Raw genomic sequence first — 22828 nt, 5'->3', positions numbered from 1 at the left:
CTGAGAGCAAGAAATAGAAATGGATATAAAAACTCAATTCAAGCCACTAAGTAGACTGACTCATATCGTATAGAAAGGAATAAAGTAAGTGTGTACAACTTTGTTTATATATCACTAGAATACACAGCTATAGCCAATGTCACAGAGTTGATGTATCGATCAGTCATTGGTTCACAAGACAACAATAGAGGTCACTCAGTCCTCATTAGTATAGTGGAAACTATCTGCCACTCATGTGGAAGACCAGTGTTCAATTCCCTGATGGGGAGTGTTGAGTTTTCTACCTGCTTCATTGTGTTTACTAAGAAATGTGAAAGCAAAAATCCACCACAGACAATGTGTGCTGGTGTTGACCTTCTCATTGTGTTAATGTCCAGTTCTTTCCACTTACTAAGTTATTGTTGGAGGAATTTGATGTTCTTATTCAACATTAATAAGAATCAAGAAAGATGAACCAATAGAAATGTAGCCTCTGTCCTCCTCCTTATGCCTATGTTCAATGCGTAAAATAATCCTGCACATTGTCCACCTTCATAGTGTGTATAAGTCAGGGGAGGCTGTTTCTCTATTGTATTGTTTAGCTTAGTTTAGTTATTGTAGTGGTTTAGCTAGTTGTCTACCAGCTGCTTGGTGTTTTCCAGCTAATCACTGTCAACGACAGTGTTTGGTGCTGTGATGCTGCAAATGGATAAATAGTTAAAGTCAAGTCAAAGTAAAGTTTATTGTCAATTCTGCCATATGTACAGGACATAGACGGGATTGAAATGTTGTTTCTCTCAGACCCCAGCGCAAACATGGAAGGCTCAGCAGAAAAAAAACAAAAAGGACGAGGACACTAAGAAATAAGACACGGGGAAACAAGCAATACAGTGCAATGGATAGTCCAATAGTGTATTAAAATACTGCCATCCTTATAGCAAACCTTATAGGTTCAAAAATCAGGTTATACGGGTTTAATATTTTAGTCAGTTTCTGTTCCAGGATTATATCACTCTAAAAGGCAAACAAACAAACAAACTTGAAATGGCTTTGATATCACTTACAGCTTGAAAGACTCATATCTTCCCCTGTCACTATCTGTGCACTGAGCTCTGCTGGCTGCAAGAGAACCGTCTGTTCATTAGGACCGAGGTACTATAATACATGGTGAAGTGCTATGTGGAACACAGCCTGCTCCAGAGCAGATTCAGAGTTCAATGTAAGTTACTATGGGGATGTATCCCGATAAAAGGTGAACCACCATCATAGTACTGAGAACCCACAGTCAACCCTGAAGTTACCTCAGATCCTACTTTGTAGAAAAATCACATTTTGTTAGTTGCAGAGAGTGGAAACAGCATCACTGAGGTCAGAGACACACACTGTTTAGTGCTTTATCAGCCGGCCCCTTTCACAATCAAACAGGAATTAGATTGGCAAATGTACATGAGAGATTAGGATCGAGACGTGGACCGGAACATAACTTTATTCATGCAGTGGTCACTGGAAAACAACTTTATCAGAAGCGGGATTTGAACCCATCCCTCCAGGGAAACTGTGACCTGTATGCAGCGTCCACTCAGCCATCCTGACATGACAGCTTTGTTATAACCTTTTGAAAAGCGGGGACGGCTCAGAGCGACAGAGTTGTGCCAAGAAACGATTGCTTAAAGCTGATAGTGGTTCATGTTAAAGCTGTTTTGTGTAGCTGTATTTAAGTAGACTGCTGCTTTTCTGAATCAAGCAGTCATAATGTTCAAATACACATAATTATATTTCTGTAGTCAGCAAAAGTGTCGCTTCTGTGAAATTTTTGCGTTTTCACATTACATTTACAATGTTATGCAGGCATTGTGTGAACCTTTGTGTATTTAAAATTTTTGTATGTCCTTTATTTTTGTAGTTTGACTGTGTTGACTGACTGAACAAAAAGATCTGAGAGCGAGTAAAAATAATTAAATAAATAAATAAATGTTAAAAGACATCTGTATGATGCGTGGCTTTCATTACATCAGCCTGGAGTAGTTAGAAATGGTTTAAGCTAATAGCATTTGCTTAAAATGAAGGCTGTTCGGTGTCTTTTGTACTGAATAACATAAGTTAATGTCTATCATGAACTGATAACATTAATATCTGGAGTGTCGTGTGATGACCAGCCTGCAGTGGAGAGATGACAAAAATGGAGGTCTGTGTAGTCCTTGTTAGTATAGTGGACAGTATCTCCGCCTGTCACACTGAAGACCATCGTTTGATTTCCTGATGGGGAGTATTGAGATTTCTACTGGCTTTTGTTATGTTGACTAGGAATATGAAAGCAAAGTCTGTTAAATAAAATATCTCTTGGATGCTGAAAATACACATTTTCCTGCCTGATTTAGAACCTGAGACCTTTCATATGAAACATGATAACCACTATGCTACAGAAACTACACCAAACACTGTTCCTGGCCATTGATTCGGAAGTGGGCACATACAGATTCCAGGACTTGTCAGAGAATACTGAACTTCCCTTCGGGGATGAATAAAGTGATTCTGATTCTGATTCTGAATAGGATTTTATTTGCATTTACACGTATACTTTAGGGTACAGGTACAGGGGAATTCTTTGTGGGTTTTCTCAGGTTAGCTAAATATACAAGGAAAAATAAAATAATGAAAACAGGTTTCTGTGAATAATTAATATTATGATCAATTATCAGATAATTGACTTATTTACACAGATTTAGATGAAAATGTCCAATATTTAACAGTCCACATGTACTTGTCTTGTTTTTTTAGTTCGTTAGAGTGCTAATATTACATTATATTTGAATAAGGTTCTTATGAACAGCTCATCTTGTGCTGATTATAGATTGACATTATCTATACGGCAGCGGACTATGGGGTGTATACAGCAGCAGAGCAGTGTGGTCTCAACATTGGATTTTCTGAGTTACATACTGATTCAACATTAGTCTTGAGTAGATCTGACTGTAATTTCAACTGTACATTGTTTTAAATTAATATGCAGCTCAAAAGTGTTGTCTGGCGTGTAACACGTGCACTGTTAAATGGTCTGAGAGCGAATTTAAAAAAAAAAAGGAAATATAAACACAATTTAAGCCACAAAGTAGGCTGACTCTCGTTTTGTATAGAAAGACATAAAGTAAGTGTGCACTACTTTATTTATTTATCAGTGTAAAACTCAACTAATTTGAGCAATTTGAAATGTCTAGCATGTTTTTGTAGATCGACATTCTCAAATGTAGTCATAAATCAAACAGTAGTAGTAGTGGAAACTTCCAAGAGGGGATTAATGTGATTGCTTCATCTATTTAGCTTTAGATGTAACAAAGAATGCATATCAGGCTGTCTGTTCCCAAACAAAAAATACAAATGCACTTTTATAGCTGCACTGAATTACTTTTTGCCTCTTCTGAGTCATAGAAGCCAGCTGTAAATGCAGCCTTTGATCTTGATATGCCTAACATTAGCATGTGGAAGTTGTGTTTCTGGCTGTGTTGAAAAATGTAAAGACAATATTCATTCTGTTAGGTGCTACATTTTTCATCTGCACTATGTACTGTGTTTGCTTCACTGCTAAATGGTCCACTGTGGTAGTAGCTAGTTTACAGATTTGTCCTCTATTTGTTACTAGGCAGGAAGTCTGATCAATTACACGTCACTTTTCCCGACATGTAATTATTATTATTGACTGTAGCTGTTTTTAATTATGCGGCATTAACCCTTCCTTTGATCACTCTCCAAAAAATCACATTGGCATGGGCTTGTTTTCCTTCTCTTTCTACCTTGTGTATCACTTTCCTATGTGCACTCTGTGTTTTAGCTGTGAGGAAAAAGAAATCTGAGCCTTCGAGTGCTGACTGTTCCTCATGTTATCTGTTTCTGTCAGCACCAGTTCTGACCTTGCCGCAGTGTCCCTGACAATTGTTATTATTCTGCCATTTTAAAAAGTCAACCATTCCATTGAATGCTGCGTTCGAAAAAAGAGCGCATTAAGAACAGAGGATAAAGTTTGATAAGGTTCTAGGCTGTGATACGTAAATAAGGGCAATTTTAGTTCCTCTTGACATGTGATAGCTACACAATCAAAGCCTCTTTTCTCTCTAGAAGCAACTTAAGTTCATTTTAAACCTCATACATTTAGACCTGACATTGGACTCTTTGACAGAGAAGTCATTTGAAGCCACTAACAAGATGTTTTCAGAATGTCTCCTTTGGGTGCTCTCATAGTCACTTCTTCCTGCAACATTAATCTCTGGAGTGGTCCCACACTACATACTGTATGTGACACTGCAGCTTCCTAGTTGGCAAATTCCAGGAAAAGCATCATTCATGTTCACTGATGCTTGTTAGAAACCTGAACTTATGACTTCATAAGCTGCTATCCTATGATGTTGAATAGTGCATTCCAGTGCACCAGCAGGTGATTACATTACTGCCGCCATTTGCACTGTGTTGATTTCTATTAATAAGCACTTGGTTGGTCCATCCTTCTTACAGCACCCATTTATTGACAGCTGAGCTTTTGGGAGACACCACAAATGACGGCTTCTCTATAAAAATACCATCTGATCACTATAAGCTTTGATCTGATGGCATCGGGCCACTGTTCACACTTCAACTGGACGCTGGCCATACAAAATGAATAGCCATCTGCTGTGGGCTGAGTGGCTGTAAACGGCTTCGGATGACTGTGTGGAGAGAGAGAAACATTTATTAGCCAGTCATCATCAGCTCTGTTTGCTCTTCCCTGCTCCTCGCTGTCTCTCTCGGTGCTTCTTGCTTTAATTGTCTTTCTCTCTCTATTTGTCACTCCCCACCCACTGCCATTCCCCCTTTTCTCTTTCCTCTTCTTTATCTTTGAAGTTTTCTATAGTACTCTCCAGTAATTTAGTGACGGATTAAACCAACACTACACATTTTAGTCATGTTTTTCTTCTGTTTAAGCTGGCAAACAAGCATAACTATTGGATTTTATAGCTTATGCTATATTATACTGAGCAGTGCCAAAATTCTGTTATGAATTGGGACTTAAAGGATAAGACTGGTGCTATTCTATATTTTACTTACTGTCATCAAAGACCAAAACCAAGCATTAGTCCCTCTCTTAGGACTTTTCAACTTACCCAGACTTCATTTGGCACTCAGTCCATTGGTGTCACACAAAAAGTCTTTAAAATGGGCCATTGATTCAAATATACAATGTACGTATGGTTGACTAGATAGCTGTTTGGGAGCTGCAGATACATACACATGCGATGCTTATATTTTTGGCAATAGGATGGAAAATGAGAGATGAAGCCCAAATAAACCACACTGTTGGCTAAATGATGTATTAAATAATTTTTAGTCGTGCTTGCATCTTGACATGTCAGTGTTTTACTACTTTGTTACAAACTGAATTTTCTTGACAAACATTGGATCAACTGCCAAGGTAGAATTACTTGGTAATGGCAGTAATCTTGTAACGTAACAGATTACTTTCAAAAGACATGTTACCCACCTCTTCACCAAGAAAGAACACATTGAATATAGTAAACAGTATACTTGGTAAACACCAGCTTGTTGGCACTGTCACTGTGCATTTTGAAGTAGCTCCAATCACCACTATGCCTGACAGAGCCACTAATGCAAACATGGGCATTTTCTAACTCCTTTGGGCAGATCTGGACACAGAAATTGCTCTCAGGTGCAGAACTAAAAAACCCATGCTGATACCTTTCAAACAAAGAAGCTTCTTTGTCATTGCAAATTTGTTCTGGAGTGGTGCATGGTTGACTAATGATGCTGAAACGAAGTGAACAGTTGCCAGTAGAAAGTTGGGCCAGCGTATGACTCAAGGTCTGATTTCTCCTGTGTATATTTTCTTACTCTGGTACCAAAAATGATTTGTTATGATCCATTTCTGATTGGATTCATTTCTCTGTGTGAAACAAAAACAAATCTAGGGGGCAGGAAGTGTACTAACTCAGTTCATAATCATACTTAGACCAGAATCATGTGGGGCATCTATAGGCCTTATTCTTAGAGAACATTTTGTCATGTCACAGTAAGAAAAGCACAGATTTTAACAATAAAATGAATGATGACTGAATCCCATGTAGCTGCTTCAGTTCCATCATCCTGGTTTGATGCACACTCACTCACTGACACAGTGTCATGACTTACTGAATGCACTTGAAAACAACAAAGCGACTGCTAACATCATTTGCAACTCCAATGCTCCCACTATGATAAGAAATATATGCTGTGAAAAGGCACAGGATTCTCATTAGCTAAATTAATTCATTTGGATGTGTTAACAGTCAGTCAAAAATAAAGTTTAATTTACGTCAGCAGTTGATATTGGCCTTTTAAAAATCACTTCTCGTACTGATCTTGTCTGTTTTGCCCCGGTGTTACACTCCTACTCTCATGAACACACTCTACTCTCTGCTCACCTCTCTGCCTCCCTTCCTATCTGCTCTCGGTCTCCCTCTCTATCTCTGTGAAGGCTGGCTAATGACACTCTTCCAGATGGCTTGCCTACTGTGTATGTAAGCGTGTCTGTGTGCTGGCCAGGTTTGAAAAGGATCTTTCATCTTCTTCTCCCTCCGACAAAAGAATCAGTCCAGTCAGCACAGCTGTCTATCTGCCGCCTCTTTTCCCAGCACATGTCTCGATTAATCCCAGTGTCGTGCTGCACAGCTCAGTCTTGGCCTGCGCTCTCCCCCACCACTCCATTTATTCCTGCTTTCTTAACCTATCAGTCTTTTGCACTGTTTCTTCTTATACAGTCGCATTCTCTCTCCCTTTCTCTCTGATCCTCGCTCGCCCCCTCCCACTCCCTCTCTGGCTTGTTCTTCTGCCTCTAATTCTCCACCCTTCTGCTCCACCATTGTTTTCTCCCAGTTTCTTCTCCCCTTTCCTTCTGTTTCTGTCTTTTCTTTCTCTTCTTCTGTGTCCCCCTCCCTTCTCCTCTCTACCCTCAGAGTCCTCAGTCTTTTCACTGGTGTGTAACAGAGAGAGACATGTTTGGCAGTTCTTCTGCTCTCTCCTCTCATAAGGAATTACTATCCTGACCCATTTCCACATGCAGCCACTGCCGCATCCACACGGCTGTGGAACAATTTGTGTCACAATCACAGAGAAAGATGTGCAACTACCTGATCATCATCACTTCATCAGCATGTTATGGAATCTGAAAATACCATGTGTATCTTTAAAGAATCTAAATGGCTGGTTTGCTGTTAATCAAAATTTTGAAAATTTGTGTCTAAAAACTTGATGCTTTTCAGTCTGGAAGACAGTAATCGTTGTCACTGAGAAATTTAGTATGCAGATATGTACAGTGCTGTGTAAAAGTTTTAGGCATGTCAGACGTTTAGATTCTTCCCCATCATGCAGTATTGTGATGGAGACTTCTGAACAACCCAAATTAATTCTGCAGCAAGAACAACAACCCCAAACACGCCAAAGTCATAAAGCAATACCGCCAGCGACAAGATAATTAACAGAGCAAATTCAGTGCTTTGCCCAAAGACACTTGGGCATGTGGAGCTGCGGGGATCAAACCTCACACCTTGCAATTAGTGGACAACCCACTTCATCATCTGAACCACAGCTGCTTGATGAGACCAAGAAGAACAGGGAGTTCTGCAACAGATGGTACGGCTGCCCCAGAACACTGATCTCAAAATCATGGAGTCAGCCTGGGATTACACGAAGACACAGAAGACACTGAGGCTGCCTAAATCCACTGAACAACTGTTCTCCAAGATGCTTGGAACCAAAAATGGCATTAACTCTGAAAGCATGTCATTTTAGTGTCTGAAATTTTTTACAGCACTGCACATGTGCACCAAAGAGGGCTTAAAGCTATGTTTAGAAATGCTATCATTTGTATCAAAGCTAAATGATTCCCTGTAATGTTAAAAGGCTACAAGCACTACAGAGCCTATATTATCGTTTCACTTTCCAGCTTTGTTCAGTTTTAGGCTAAGCTGAATTAATTGTTTTCCTAGCTCACGCATCCTTCCTTGCAAAACTGTGATTACTCAGGGTTGAGTAAACTAACTACCTAGCAAAGAAAGGTAAATAAGTAGCAAGAAATCTCAGCCTACAAATATTTGTGGCTTCTTTCTTCATTATAACTGGTTTATCAGTGATTAGATCCACTGTCAGCTTCGACATGCACATAGGCAAAGCTGTTCAACACTTCTACTGATTTACATGAAATCCATAAGACAAGTAAATGTTGAAGTTTAGTCGGACAGGAGACTCAAAAGACAAGTTACAGTGCATACCCACAAAGTTGTATTTGGTCCAATTAGATGTCTGATTAGATGTCAGTCAAACACAAACCGTCTGTACTTGTTATTTATAAAGCAGTGCATGGCAAAATGCCACAATACAAAACTTCTTTGTTAAACTGGTCCCAAAACCACTATTCAATTCATTCAAGTGGCTGTGTAATGCTGGAAGTCCCATGTGCTTCTGCTGAAATTGGTAAAACTGCTTTTAGCTTTAATGCTGCACGCAGTTGGAGCATTTTGCAGGGAACATTAAAACACTGTGTAGCTGTATTAGGCAACCAGTTTAAATCCATACACTATAGTGTTTCTGAATGTGACTGTTTTTACCTGTTCCTTTCTTTGTTGTTACATAAATTGTTGCTTCCTCCAGGTTTATTTTGTTGACCATAATCTTGATATCATTGTGAATGAGGGCTTACCTTCAAGGATCATTCAAGATTCAAATATAGGTTGAATCAATGAAATATCATTCTGAAGAGAGTCAAACCAGGTTGATTAAGTTTTGGTAGATCATGACTATGAATATATACATATATATATATACTCAAATATATACTCAAATGAGATGCTCATGTCACCTTATCAGTACACAACTATAGCATCAGCTATAGCATCAGCTGATCAGCTGTTACAAAGATGAACTCCTACATGTTGTGACTCTCAGTGCCACTGCATGGATGTCCTTGCTGTCGGTGAACCTGCTTTGAATCTTGAAAATTCCATTATTAAATATGTGCTTATGATTTGTGACCTTTGGCAGCATTGCGTCTTCAACTGTGATGAAACAAGAATGGACCCTTGTGGCTACAGTTATTAAAATATTGCAGTTGCTGTTCTCATTGCTCACACAGTACTTTGTTATTGTGGGATCTTGCTGCTCATTCACACAGTGATGAATGGAAGTTTTAATTAGTTTTTGTTGTTGCCTTGAAGACAAAGCATAAATGAAAATGTTTCCGTGATAGACAAATAGATAAGTTGTCTTTTTCCTGATGTGTGTTTTTGAAAGTTCCTTGAACAATCAGCTAGATTAAAACACCTAAGGCTCATACAGGTACCCTGGATTTTTTTTTATTTGGGCTGTAAAAGACTCAGAAATCATACTATGAGTGATTGCTTTTATCCTTTTTTCAGAAAGGCCTAAGTTTTCAATATCTGGCAATGTCTGACATAAACTATGTGTTCAGACAATGTAACAATAGTTTAAAGTGGAAAAAAACAAACAAAAATTGACTTGAAATTTTCAGGATTTTTCTAAATTAGCAACTGGAGTTGAACATGAACAAAATATTAGACAACGAAAATGTAAAATATGAACTATAATAAGTATTTAGAAAAATTTAAATTTTAAAATGCTTCTAAAATGGGAGCGGCGTCACTCCTGTGGGATTTTGTGATGGACGTCGTTGCGCGTGGTGCCTTTGACACACCGTAATACTCCGTAAAGTTTATCTTCTCTTCTTTCAGGAACTGTTTCAATTTTCTCTGTAACGTCAATGGTTAAGGAGTTTCAGTGTATGTTTGTGAGTAGATCCTGTTCCCATCTGGAAAATACTACTATTAATAATTTTTATATAGATTAAACAAAGTACATATTGTGGTAATTAGTGATCTTTAGGATTGCTGGTTGGTGGATTGTGCTCCCGTTGGACAAACCCAGGCTAAGTGATTTCTTTCTGTAAAGCAAAAAGCTGCTGGCAGTAGCTTCTTATACACTACCAGTCAAAAGTTTGGACACACCTTTTCATTCAATGCTATTATTGTCTGCATTGTAGATTAATGCCGAAGATTAACAGTTTTTTGTTTACAACATAATTTCATATGTATTCTTTTATAGTTTTCATATCTTCAGTATTAATCTACAATGTATTAAATAATTAAATAAAAACTATTGAATGAGAAGGTGTGTCCAAACTTTTGACTGGTACTGTATACCAAAAATGTGAACAAATCTTTTAAATTTTACTGTTAAATGTTGGATGAAGCTCTTAAAAACTTGCTAAAAAGTCATCACTTTGCATAAATGTCCTGATTTTGATTGTCCAAAGCCCGGTTCCCATGAGGACAGAATGAAAGCAACCAATTCACACTCTGTACATCTGGCAGTGTAACATGGATCAATGCCATAATCTGTGGATGCCACATTTCTCTAGGCTCTGTGACATTGCAGAACTTGCGGCTCCAGGAGTTTCACACCCTGCTTTCACTGCCCAGACTGTTCCCACACATCCACACTGGCCACTCTGTTATACCTGCTTTTATGTCAAGCTCGAGAGAGCATTTCATATGAATAGCTGCATAGTTTCAGCGACCTGTTTCAGAGCACAGGGAGCACCGAGAATTCTGCAGTGCTTTCTCTGATGTCAAAAACGAATTACAAGTATAATTTGTGAGCTTACAAAATCAGATTTTAAAGCCCAGTGGAAGTGAGGCCACAGACAGCTCAGCTAATTCTCTCTGACTGGCGGTTGCTACTTACGGAGCCATGCAACTGAGCCTTTAAAGGGAATATTGTGCTGTTTGACAGGTGAAAACAAAGTGGACATCTGGAGGATCGAGCATTGTGTTGAAAGTGGGATGACAGGCTATTCAGGTAAGTGGAAAACAGTTGAACTACTTTTGAAAGAGCTTCATCCATCTTACACTTTGATTTTTTTTCCAGTTTGGATCAGCTTTCAAGCCTAGTTAGAGAAATAAAGCTCACCTCAGCCAGTTAAGTTATTTGAAACGATAATCTGGCATTAATGTTTTTCTTTTTTCTGACGAAAAGCTGCTCTTTGTGAAAGAGTGTCACTGCAGTGTGTGGGCACTTGGTTTGCTGCTTTGCTTTCCTTTTGATGTCAGAAAGGATTGTCTCTGCACACGGTGGGCTTAAAATGGGATTAGCAGCAGATACATTTCTGATTTTCCACCTCCCTTTGTGTTTTGGCAAATTATTTCACAAACATTACTTTCTGAACACTTTTACGTGTTTATATTTAAAGTAGCTCTTGAGTACAACCATACTCAATGCAAACCTTAACTTAGCCCCTTTTTATTGAGACTAGTTCTGCCAAAATCTACATGGACCTTTGTAAAATGTGCAATTATCATGTGACATCATACATTTTCCTGTGATAATATTGATGTATTTGTGACATTAGAAGTAAGCATTAACATGGTTGCTTCACAGTATTCTAGATTCTAACCTTTCACTGTCCAAAGACATCCATGTTAGGTTAACTAACTAAACTGGTTTGCATGGTAGTCTGTCACTTTGTGTTAGCGATGAACTGGCAACCTGTCTACTACATGTCTACTACGGGATATAGGTATAGAAAATAAATGGATGGATGTTGCCTTGCTAAATAGGTGAATACCTGCTGAAGACCCCAAAACCATAAATGGCCACCACTCATCAAAACATTTTCAACCTCGACACTGCATTTCCTTAAGTCCCCAACAATTCATTTTCCAACTTTGAAGTACATTAAATGAATTGCAGTTGAGAAATATGAACAACAGGCACATAAACACACAGACTTCATCACTACTGATCCCTGTCTATAGTTACATTGGATGTTTATAGGCAGATGCTGCTCATACAGACAGAGATTCCTACTTGAGTTTTGCCCTTGTCATTGGTTATTGTTTTGCCAAATGCACTGTAACCTAAAATTGTCCAGTGGTGCCACTTATCTAGACATATACAGAATCTATAGTTATTGTGATTTTACAAGTACTTCTGTAGTAGTATTGCATGGATTTGACACTGTTCCACATGCACAGCTGAGATTTTATTTTTATTTTTTTACCAATATCAAAGACAAATATCCTCTACTACCTAATAATTTCAATATTAATCAATTTAATGTATGAACATGAACCCAGTGTCATTATATCCAAATGTTGTATGTCAGATATAGCCATCTTTATTAAGGTTAGCTTACTATTTTAGCAATAACAAGGACTGAAAATCTGTCACATGTAGCCATTGTGACATTTTGTTTTGGCAACTTCTTTTTGCACATTTAGTTGGGAGTGTTAGGTGGATGCCCGACTTGTTAAATACAGCTCTGCATCCTAATATGCAATGGAGGTATTTATGTCTCATTAACCACTTGCTGTAGCTTAGTAGAACTTTTGCCAAATACTGTACTTCAGATCAATTTCGAGGTTCTCCACTTGAGTATTTGTGTTTTTTGCTAGTCATTGACATAACGTATAATTTACTACTTCCATTAGCCATGTTTATAACTAAGGGGTTAATTTATTTCTGATATGTTATGTACATATTGTTGATTGTATTTACATTTTAGGATGTGTTGTTGAGTTGTTCCTACAACTAATACAACTATAGAGTAATGTTTTTAGAACAATTTTAACTTTTGATTAGAGCAGACCGTATTCCTCCCCATATATCCTGCTGATTGACAACTGTCATTGATTGACAAAGAATGTGACAAAGGCAGAAAAATTAAAAGACTATTAGATACAAACACAATCATGAACAGTGTTCCTTTAACTAGTGTTTTGTGTGGAAGGTTATATTTGTAATTATTTGTAATTGAATGTGTTGGCAATGGGGTATTCGTAATCTGCTTGATTACCATACAGTCCATCTTTAAGCAGCCATTTTAGCATGAAAGAGGCTGACAGAAGAATTTTTTTTAACTGATTTTAAATGTAAATTAGTAGTTTAGATGTGTACACGGGCTGCACAGTCTTGTAGTGGTTAGCACTTCCGCTTTGCAGGAAGAAGATCCCAGGTTCAAATCCCGGCCTGAGCCTGGGATCTTTCTGCATGGAGTTTACATGTTCTCTCTGTGCATGCGTGGGTTTTCTCCGGGCACTCCGGCTTCCTCCCACAGTCCAAAAATATGATGAGATTAACTGATTATTTCAAATTGCCCGTAGGTGTGAATGTGAGTGTGATTGTTTGTCTGTATATGTAGCCCTGCGACAGACTGGCGACCTGTCCAGGGTGTCTCCTGCCTTCGCCCGAGTCAGCTGGGATAGGCTCAAGCCCCCCCGCCCCCCGCGACCCTAGTGAGGATAAAGCGGTGTATAGAGAATGGATGGATGGATGTGTACACACATCTCTTAGTTCCACAGAGAAACAGTTCCACAAACACATACTGACATGCTAAAAATGTTTGGTTACTGCAGGCATTTTTAAAGGTGTAAATTTGGCAAAAATGAATGTGAAATATTCTTGGTAATGAAGGAACAATAATTTTCGAGTCAAAAATATCCATTCCTCTTCCTCTCTCTCTTTAAACCCAACACTCTACAGGGAATATGCAACACTTGGTATGGTTGATTCTGGCAATGCAATGGATGGTTGAAGGTGTTGAAAACTGTCCGGATATCTGCAAATGCTCCAAGAAAGCAGGCCCAGAAAAGTCAGAGGTCAACTGTCATAAGAGGGGACTTCACGCCTTTCCTTCAAACCTGCCCCCTGATGCTTGGATCCTCAAACTAGGCGAGTTCCTTGCAGTTAGTCAAATCATCCCTCAGACTCTTTTGACATTCAAGAGATGACATATTTCATCTGATGTTGTTTGGTATTACTGTGTCAATAACCAACTTTTGACTGCTTCTGCAAGGTGAGAATGGTATTACAGACCTGAAGGCTAATTCTCTGAGATCAATTCCAAAGATTGAGAGCATCAATCTGGAACGCAATGCCATCAAATCCATCCACCCCAAGGCCTTCGTTGGTGCAAAACAGTTGATGCTTCTCAATCTTTACGGCAACCATATCTCCACCCTTCCACCAAGGGGGTTTCAGGTAAAGAGTTTGAAGAGGAATAAACTAAATGTGCACTGAATGTCACACTACAATAGTCTTGCTCCAAAAACAATTCTTTTTCCACGTCTGCAGGACCTCCTGAACCTTCGCTTTCTAATGCTGGGGCAGAACCAGATTGGTATCCTCAAACCTGAGATGTTTGCTGGCATGAGGAACCTGTCAGACCTGGACCTTCCTCTCAATGCTCTTACAATGCTCTCAGCTAATGGCTTCAAACCGCTGATCGCCCTCAAAGTGTTGGACCTTTCTCTGAATCGCATTCAGAGAATCTCTCCTAAGGCTTTCACTGGACTCAGACAGCTCTTGTTCCTCAACTTGGACAACAACAGGTCATTATATCATACAACATTTCACCTAAATGTTGCACATCTAGTGATTTCTGAAGTAGATTGACTTTCAGGAATCAGACTTCTTTACTGTGCTCAACAGAAACAAACACTGACGATGGATTCAAACTCTATTGTTTGCCAATGACTGCCCAACTGCTATTTATAGCTTACAGAGTATGTTTATTAAGCTTCTATTGTTAGTCTGTCGGGCAAATCACTTACAATAGTACCCAAGGATTGGTATCAAAGGTCAAGAAACTTATTCATTACATAAAACACAGTTTCACCACTTATGTATTCACAGGTCTGTTGAAAGGGGTTCATATAATAAAGCAGTTGGAGATAATAGTAGCAGCTCAGTCTTGGTCTTACCTGTATTGGTCAGGGTAACACTCCAGCACCACAAAATTTCCCAAAAATGTTCGATTTTTTAAAAAAATTCCTAGGCAACAGGAAAGCAAAGCAAAAAAAAGGATTATATTACAATGAAACCCTGCATAATTATTTCAATATTCTGTCTGAATAGAAAATAGTGTAATAGGATTTTCAACAAAGTGTTGAATTATAGGCTATCTGTAGCCAGCCCAAAAAAGTCTTTGATTATTCCAGATAAACCTGCAAAAAGTTTCCCAAAACTTGTGTGATGTGTTTATATAAAGGTTGAATTCAATAAGTTAATTGCCTCTCCTGACATCTTTACTGCAGAAATGAAAATCTGTCAAACATCGATGCTTTCGCAGCTGATGACCTCAACATGACAGAGAGAAATACGCCAACTGTCAGAGAACAAGATTAAAACCAGTTCCACAAGCCTGACAGAAGGCTTGTGGAATCGGTCTGTGACTGAAAGAAACGATGCACAAATGAGGATTTATGTATTTGTGCATTTGATGTGGAACTTATGCAAGAAAAAGCATCCACTGATGCTAAGTTTTGCAGAGGGGTGTCAGATTTGTCCTACAGTATGTTTAGGCCAACGTAATCATTATCTTATCATTATTATTATTATTTTCATCATTGTGGTTCAATGACTGCAACACTCTACTACAATGTGGAACAAACCATTTATTTCTATGTCTCCAGTATGGATCATCAGTTCACTAATGCTGCTTTTTTTTTCTTTACTAGAACAGGTGGGCCTAGCCTATCTCTCGGCATGACATTAAGTATTTATCCAGCAAATGAATGCTTAGGCCCTCTTTTACTGCCTTCTCAATTTCAAAATGAGTCAGCTGGAAAGAAAATGTTCCTATCAGGAACTTTTTGGAAAATTGGGAAAAAAATTATTATTTAATGAAGTACATACTGTAAATGCAGAATGAGGTTTCATTGCTTCTACATTGAGGGATTGAGCCACAATAGAAAACTCAGACAGGAGTTGTAATATTTTGTATACTATCAACAAATGTGGATCACCAGTTCAGTTTCCACAAAAACTGAAATTATCATTCCTGCTTTCCAGTAGGGTTCATGGTGTGCTTACATTGATGAAGAGATTCAGATTTTCTCCCCATATCCAGCGTGAAGACGGTTCCTGCCGGAGTGTTTAGGCCGCTACGATCTCTGGAGATGCTGGTTCTAGACAACAACCTGGTGTCCATGTTGACCCTGTCAGCTTTGGATGGTCTGGACAATTTACAGGTAACATATTATGTTGTTCTGGTTTACATACTGTATAAACATGAAGTCAGGTGATTAAACAAGATGGAATTATTCTGCTTTTAAGCTTCATTTAGAAAAAAACTTACACATGGTTTAGTCTGGTTAGGTGGCCTTCCTAGTAAAACTAAATGTAGCTGATTTATATACTCACTGTGATGCCTTGTGTTAAACTTTCTCTGAGTATATTAATCCTCTAAATACAGCAAAAATAAATGTGCTGAATATTGAACCAGGAACTCTACCTGAGGAACAATGAACTGGAGCACCTGCCATCTGATGTGTTCAGCCGCATGCCAAAACTTTCTCAGTTGGCACTCAGCGGGAACCGCCTGAAGACAATGGATGGAAACATGTTCTCCCATATGTCTGGTGAGACCACTTGCCTTTTAACTGTCCCATTTTCACAGGAAGTGACTCAGAATAATAGTGGTTTAAGTAACTGCATTTCTACAAATGACAGTGGGACTTAATTTCAGTAATAATCTGTCTCTTCTTGGTGTCAGAGTTGAGGAAACTGTACCTCCATGACAATCCATGGCAGTGTGACTGTAACATTATCTCCTTGGTGCGGTGGATGGGACACACCAAGACCACGCTGTCTCCTCGAGAAGCCCTGAAGTGCGTGAGTCCTCCAGAGCTCCGAAACAAGAGACTCGGCAGCCTCGAAGCCGGAAAGCTGCTCTGTCGCGCCTAACATCAGAAAACCTGGAGGAAGGATACAGTGCAGACTCGGACCCTTGAAGATTCAGATGATGGACTTATCATCACAACAGTTTTGTTTCTGTAGTTTGGGGCTACTGTTTGTACACTTCACCTGTTTCTTGTGTCATTTCTCCAAACTACAATGTGATCAGTATATTGCAGGACAGTGTATCCTAAAGAGGGGCATAATCATGTTTTCAGCTAAATACATAAAAAAATCTTACCTTTGAAAAATTTTGATTGACCACCATTTTTATTGTTTCTTAAAACAACTTCTGTGGGTGTAACGTCAACCTGTGCTAGCATATGAAACCCATAAACTGCAGTTAAAGCGTAAAAAAAACTGCAGTTATGATGCTTTTGCTGTACAGAAAGATTGTGCATTATATATTTTCAACCAGAAAAGAACAACCCTATCTCCAAACCAACACTGAGATTAATATTATAATCTCATATTGCTTGTCATATGGAGACCATGCAGGTTTGGAAAGTGATGGATTACATGTAATGGGATTACATTAATCCGATTTCAGGAAATGGTTTCTTTAATCTTTTGCAGCTAATGTAAAAGAAAAAACAAACAAAATAACATTACATTTCAAGGATGGTGAATTGATAGACTGTCAGGATTCTGTGCAGCATAAGCTAAAAGGGAAAATAGTTGGAGATCATGTAAGTTTATTGAATTTGTAATCTCCAAATATACTTAAAGTGAAATGAGAAAGATGACACAGCAGTGATGCACTACATGACCAAAAGTATGTGGATGACAGACAATCTCCAATCTTCTGGTGTCAGGCTTTTCCTTAAATACCAATTTACCAGAAATACCAGAAATTTGCTCTAATTCAGTCATAACTGCATCAAAACCAACATTGATTCTGTCTGAGAATTGAATTGCTACTGTTGAGGTCATGGCTCCATGCAGATCATCAGATTCTCTCACAAAACAAGCATCGTCAATACACTTTTGAGTATGAAGTGCATAAAGTGACTTACACAATGGAAACAACCTGTTCTGCAGAGTTTGCTTCCGCACAACATCTTCCCACTACATCACACTTCACACTATGATTTGCTTTTGTCGTACTGCAACCTTTCTCATCCCTGCTGCTGTCAGACTCTCACACTCTTCAGGTTCCATCGACAGGAAGAGACGAGGATAGTTAGATCAGTTTATGGAGGGAATCGGGCGGATACACAGAGAATAAGAAAAGCATGACAGGAAGGTTGGTGGGGTTGAGATGGGAGTCTGGGGAAGCTTAACTGAGCAATGATATCCTGCCCTAAGCTTTCTGTAATTGACAAGGTGACTCCCATCGACCTCCTCGCACAACGACTTTGACATGAAAGCGCCGGTGTCTCCCACTCTAGCGGGGGAGATAATCACCATAATTTCCACCTGCATTAAACCTGCTATTATAGAAGAGAGCCTAGGAGCAATAGAATAGCTGGGCTTTGTTCTGAGCTGCATCTTTTTCACCTCCATTGGTGGCTCCTGCATATGATACGGCAAAGCCCAAAAGGGTTTTTTCCCCCTCTCCTCTCTTCTCCTCCTTTCTCCTTTTTTTTGTTTCTTTTAATAGGCTGCAACACCTATCATCTTAAAGATGGCTCAGTCTGACCATTGAGACCAAACAACAACATCTCAGCAGTTTACAAAATGGAAATATTTCACGCTTATCAGCTTTCCTGACGATCTGATCTGAGATGGGAGTGTGAATTGTAGCAGGGAACACTCGCTACTTCAATGTGTAATGTGGACATAATTATATTACAAAGACTGAGGTACATTTAACTGGTAGTACTGTTGTAGTTGTGTTTCTTTTCTTTGTACAAGATGACATTGTTTAACATGTTTTTGTGCCCTGATGTTCAAGATTCCTTGTAAAATGCTCTGTGCAGTAAATAATGTATGATAATAGTGTGCTTTGGAACAATATTTCATGCTACAACCGTGCTCACTGTTAATTTTAATAATTCAGGCTGTTGTGTTTTGTGTACTGGCAAAGTAATATCCCTAGCAGATAAAGGCCATGCACCTTCAGGTTCATATCAAATACACAATAAGGGGTTTTACATTTTTTGTTTCAGGCTTAAATTGCATGGGTATGTTTGATGTACCAGTTCTTTCACAATAATCTGGCATTATTCTGATATTATGTGATATAATATTTTAGCAAATACTAAGAATTTTGGACAAATGTGTGACAAATTATTCACCATAAGTCATATTTTTCACACAATTTCTCTCTATCCTCCAGCAATCATACATACCAATTAGCCCCAACATTAAAACCACCTGCATAAATTTGTCTACTTGGGATACCCAAATATGATGCTGGACCTCTCAGGGTGTCCTGTGGTGACACCAGGAAGTGGGCAGCCGATCCTTTTGGTCTTTTGGGTTGCAGTGTGGGGTCTTAATCATAGACTGAATCCCAAATTTTTCCCTGCAAAATAAGTGCATGCATTTTACTCCTTAGGCCTCCCTAACACATAATATGTATGATTTTTTTTCATTTCATGTCAGTCATGTTAGTAAAAATGTAGGTTTTATACTCGGCAACAATTGTTGGTGGGAAATTGCATAGTCTTAATTTACACAAATTCTTCAGTTTGACCTATTTACACAGATAAAATAAATAAGAATAACACTAACAAGTGCAACATATGTGCAAGTGCAACTAATCATTGTCACAAGTGCGTTCACAACTTTATTAGATACCTAAAGATACCATTTCATACTGAACGAAACTAACATTGACAACAACGCAACTACTGTTTTTCGCAGTCTCATAAAAAAGTTCAAATAACCTTAGAGTTAAGAGTGTTTGATCTTACAAAATGAGAACTGGCAATAGTTTACAAAAATAAAATTGATTCATATTGTGGCAGTAGCTTAGATTGACTTCACATTCAGTGACCACTCGCATCATGGCTAGAAGATTAGATCGATTACCAGGAACAAATCAATGGAGTCTGGCTTGATTTGTTTTTTACAGTCTGCTGCAGTTGGGCCATAAGTCACAAAATCTGCTATACTGGATATGACTGGTCATCGTGATATTTAATAATAATAGAAATTATAATAATAATAGTAACTTTATTTATATAGCACTTTCAAATGAATGTGCTTTACAGAGCAAGCAACAGATAAAATACAATAAAATGACTACGGATAAAACCGATGGATATGAAATAAAAACAATGGCTAAGAAAATAAAAACAATGGCAAAGATAAAACAATGGCTAAGAAACTGATTAAGAACAATTTTCTAAGAACCTCCCAGTTAGGATTCAAATGCAACAGAGAACAGGTGGGTCTTTAGCTTAGCTTTGAACACCTCTACTGAGCAAGCTTGCCTAATGTCAGAGGGACGAGCATTCTGTAAAGACGGTGCACGGCAATAAAAAGCCCACGCACCGACTGTCTTCTTTTTAACTCTTGGGACAGTCAGCAGACCTGTCCCCTGGGAGCAAAGACCTTGCTGGTTCGTATGGAACAACCAGCTCCTTTAAATATGATGGCCCAATACCATTTACAGCTTTACATGTTCAAAGAAGTATCTTGAAATCAACTCTAACAATTTCAAAATTTTAAAAACCCCGTCTCTATTTTGCTTATTTTGAAGTTGTTATTTTCATGTTTTTTATTGTGTTGATCTGGAATTATCAGGTGAACATCTTCCTCATCCCCCAGATAGGTCACCTCTGCTTTACCATTCAGCAGTCTAGCAGGCAAATGGCCTGTTCCGCCTTGGTGCTCTCTATCTGAGCAGTCACTTTCAACTTCGTCTTTTTCAACTGTAGGAATGCTATGATTTAACACATCACTTTGGGGTTCTTTCAGTTTGGCTTCATTTGTGGAGCCAGGCACTACATCCATCTTTATTATAAAGTTTATGGTCTTAAAGTGCATGGGATGCTCAATCAGATCAAGATCTTGGGAGTTTGGAGGCCAGCTTCGGGGTATTTGTTGTGCTTTTCAAGTTCTTCGAGCCATTCCTGAGCAGTTTTTCCAGTGTGGCAGGGAGCTTTTGTTTAGGTGGCTAGAACATGTCAAATCCACATGGATGCCAGGACCCAACGAATCAGTTTTATTGCCATTGTACAGTATATAATGAAATGGCATATGACTTCTCTCCTTATATACAAATAACATACTGTATATATAAACACAAGGAAATTAGCAAAAATGACATATATGAGGAACTAATTGGGTAACATGACATGGATGACGCTAACTAACGTCCAAATCTTAAAGCATCAATTCTTATTTTTTTCCAGACACTGTTTTGGGGTAATCTGTGGCTGCCTCCTAACTTAACCGTTAGCCCTTAGTGTAGCCTTAGCCACTGTAGCAACTTTCCTGGTTTGTGCTTCTTGTTTATTTTTGGCCAGAGAAACACTGCTGAGACCACAGAGTGACAACAGACAGATTGGCAGCTGCATCAGACCCACAGTACGGCATAGAATTTATTGTTAATCAGTAAATACAATTTTGATCAAAATATTCCCAATTTTGGCTCCAACTAAGCCAATAATCTGTCTGTGCCTAGAAAGACCTACAACTAAACCCCAAAACCCTGATGGTATAAACAGGCAATTGTGTGTCAACACATTAGCCTTACGATTTTAATTTGTCTTAATGTTGTTTACAGTTTGTTCCACTGTTCCCAATTGGTCTAAAACTATAAATGAAATTAAACACGTAGTCTTAATATGTATTTTTTTCCTCTGGGAATGATTGTGTGGTAAAAGCCCTCTTAGCTCAGTGGAAACTGATATCTCACTGTCCCTGAATATGACAAGAAGACAAGCAAAAATAATATTGATAATAAAAAGAACAAATTAAAATGTGTGTCATTATGAAGTTTTGAAAAATTCTCTATGGATTTAAATTTCCCAAATGGAGCAGCAAAATGACTTTTTAATGCTAATACATCACTGACACAGTGTTCAAATTACACAACACAAAGTGGACAGGTAAAGCGTTATACTTCCCTTTCTACCTAAAAATGTGGTTGAACCAGTGGGATTAATTTATTTGTGCCTATCTCCTCCATTCCCATTTGTTAGATTGGATGAAGCAGCAGACTGGGAGGTCTGGGACCATTTTGGCTTGGTTATAGTTTTAAAGGCTCGGCTCAGTGGAGAAAACACAACAAACACTGCCTCAACAGGGATACAATTACTGCTAGGTAAATTTGTCTGTTGTGCACAAAACATGCTTTGTAAGGTGAGAAGCAATCTAAAACTGATGAGACCCAAACAGAAGATGAAACACAATCATACGTGGATTAATTTGCGATTTGTCAGACTTCTTAGTGTGCTCCATTTGCCAAATGGATTGTGTTTATATGTCTACTGTGTCTTCAGATGCTCAGTGGAATAACTAACTGGGCCACTCAGTGGGACCTTTGTGGGGCGAAGCAGCGTTCATCTTGACCCAGAAATAAGAAGCTGCTTACGAGGCAAATTTTTGTCTTTTTGGCACCAAAGTAAACACTTTAAAATGCTCTTAAAGCATCTTTTAAAGCTCTTATTTACCCTCTGAGGGCTGAGTAAGCATGAACTGTATGATCACAAACTTTCATCCACTCTTGCGCTAATTAAGTAGTGCATTTGTTTAAGCAGGGTAGCTCCACCAGGGCTTAGGTACCTTAATAAGGACAATCTGGTGACTGAAGACCAATCTAAAAAAAGGTGTCTTAAATCAATGCTGCAGAGGTGGAGCTAACCTTGTGACAGTCTGCAGCATCTAAACAGGTCAGTACCAGCAGAAACCTGGTCTTTTATGGCCCTATTTTGCTGTTATTTTACCATGATAGCGTCAGTTACCCTGCAAATAATAAGGCAGTATAGATAACTTATGGCTGTATGTACTGTATGTATGCATGGATAGTCCTGTTCCAACCTCCCTAATAAAAAAAAAAACTGAGAGTCATAATTACTCGTGCATCTTTTTATTTCCTTTTCGATTCTCACAGGATAATCTCTCATTTTTTCCCAGTGCAGTTGATTTTGCCTGCCAAATGATAGTGCTCAGACGTGCAATTATC

General features: G+C 38.6%; 1 protein-coding gene across 1 annotated transcript; it reads left to right on the top strand.

The window, feature by feature from the left end:
• Positions 1-10516: 10516 nt before the first annotated feature.
• si:dkey-1j5.4 (leucine-rich repeat-containing protein 15) lies at positions 10517-18687 on the top strand. Its single transcript, XM_022216121.2, has 6 exons — positions 10517-10869; positions 13552-14049; positions 14143-14399; positions 15920-16040; positions 16295-16430; positions 16565-18687. Exons 2-6 carry the CDS (start codon positions 13993-13995, stop codon positions 16753-16755), a joined length of 762 nt encoding a protein of 253 aa, XP_022071813.2. The 5' UTR covers positions 10517-10869; positions 13552-13992; the 3' UTR covers positions 16756-18687.
• The last annotated feature ends 4141 nt before the right edge of the window (positions 18688-22828 follow it).

This window comes from Acanthochromis polyacanthus, chromosome 16, assembly GCF_021347895.1.
Source record: "Acanthochromis polyacanthus isolate Apoly-LR-REF ecotype Palm Island chromosome 16, KAUST_Apoly_ChrSc, whole genome shotgun sequence".
In the NCBI taxonomy this organism is placed as follows: domain Eukaryota; kingdom Metazoa; phylum Chordata; class Actinopteri; family Pomacentridae; genus Acanthochromis; species Acanthochromis polyacanthus.
This window is presented reverse-complemented; position numbering and strand designations above follow the sequence as displayed.

What these genes read in the sequence shown, in the direction of transcription:
- si:dkey-1j5.4 (XM_022216121.2), top strand. Translation starts at nt 13,993, where the DNA reads ATGCTTCTCAATCTTTACGGCAACCATATCTCCACCCTTCCACCAAGG. An exon ending in CTCAACTTGGACAACAACAG is followed by an intron (nt 14,400 to 15,919) that starts GTCATTATATCA and finishes CCCCATATCCAG; the next exon opens with CGTGAAGACGGTTCCTGCCG. An exon ending in ATGGTCTGGACAATTTACAG is followed by an intron (nt 16,041 to 16,294) that starts GTAACATATTAT and finishes ATATTGAACCAG; the next exon opens with GAACTCTACCTGAGGAACAA.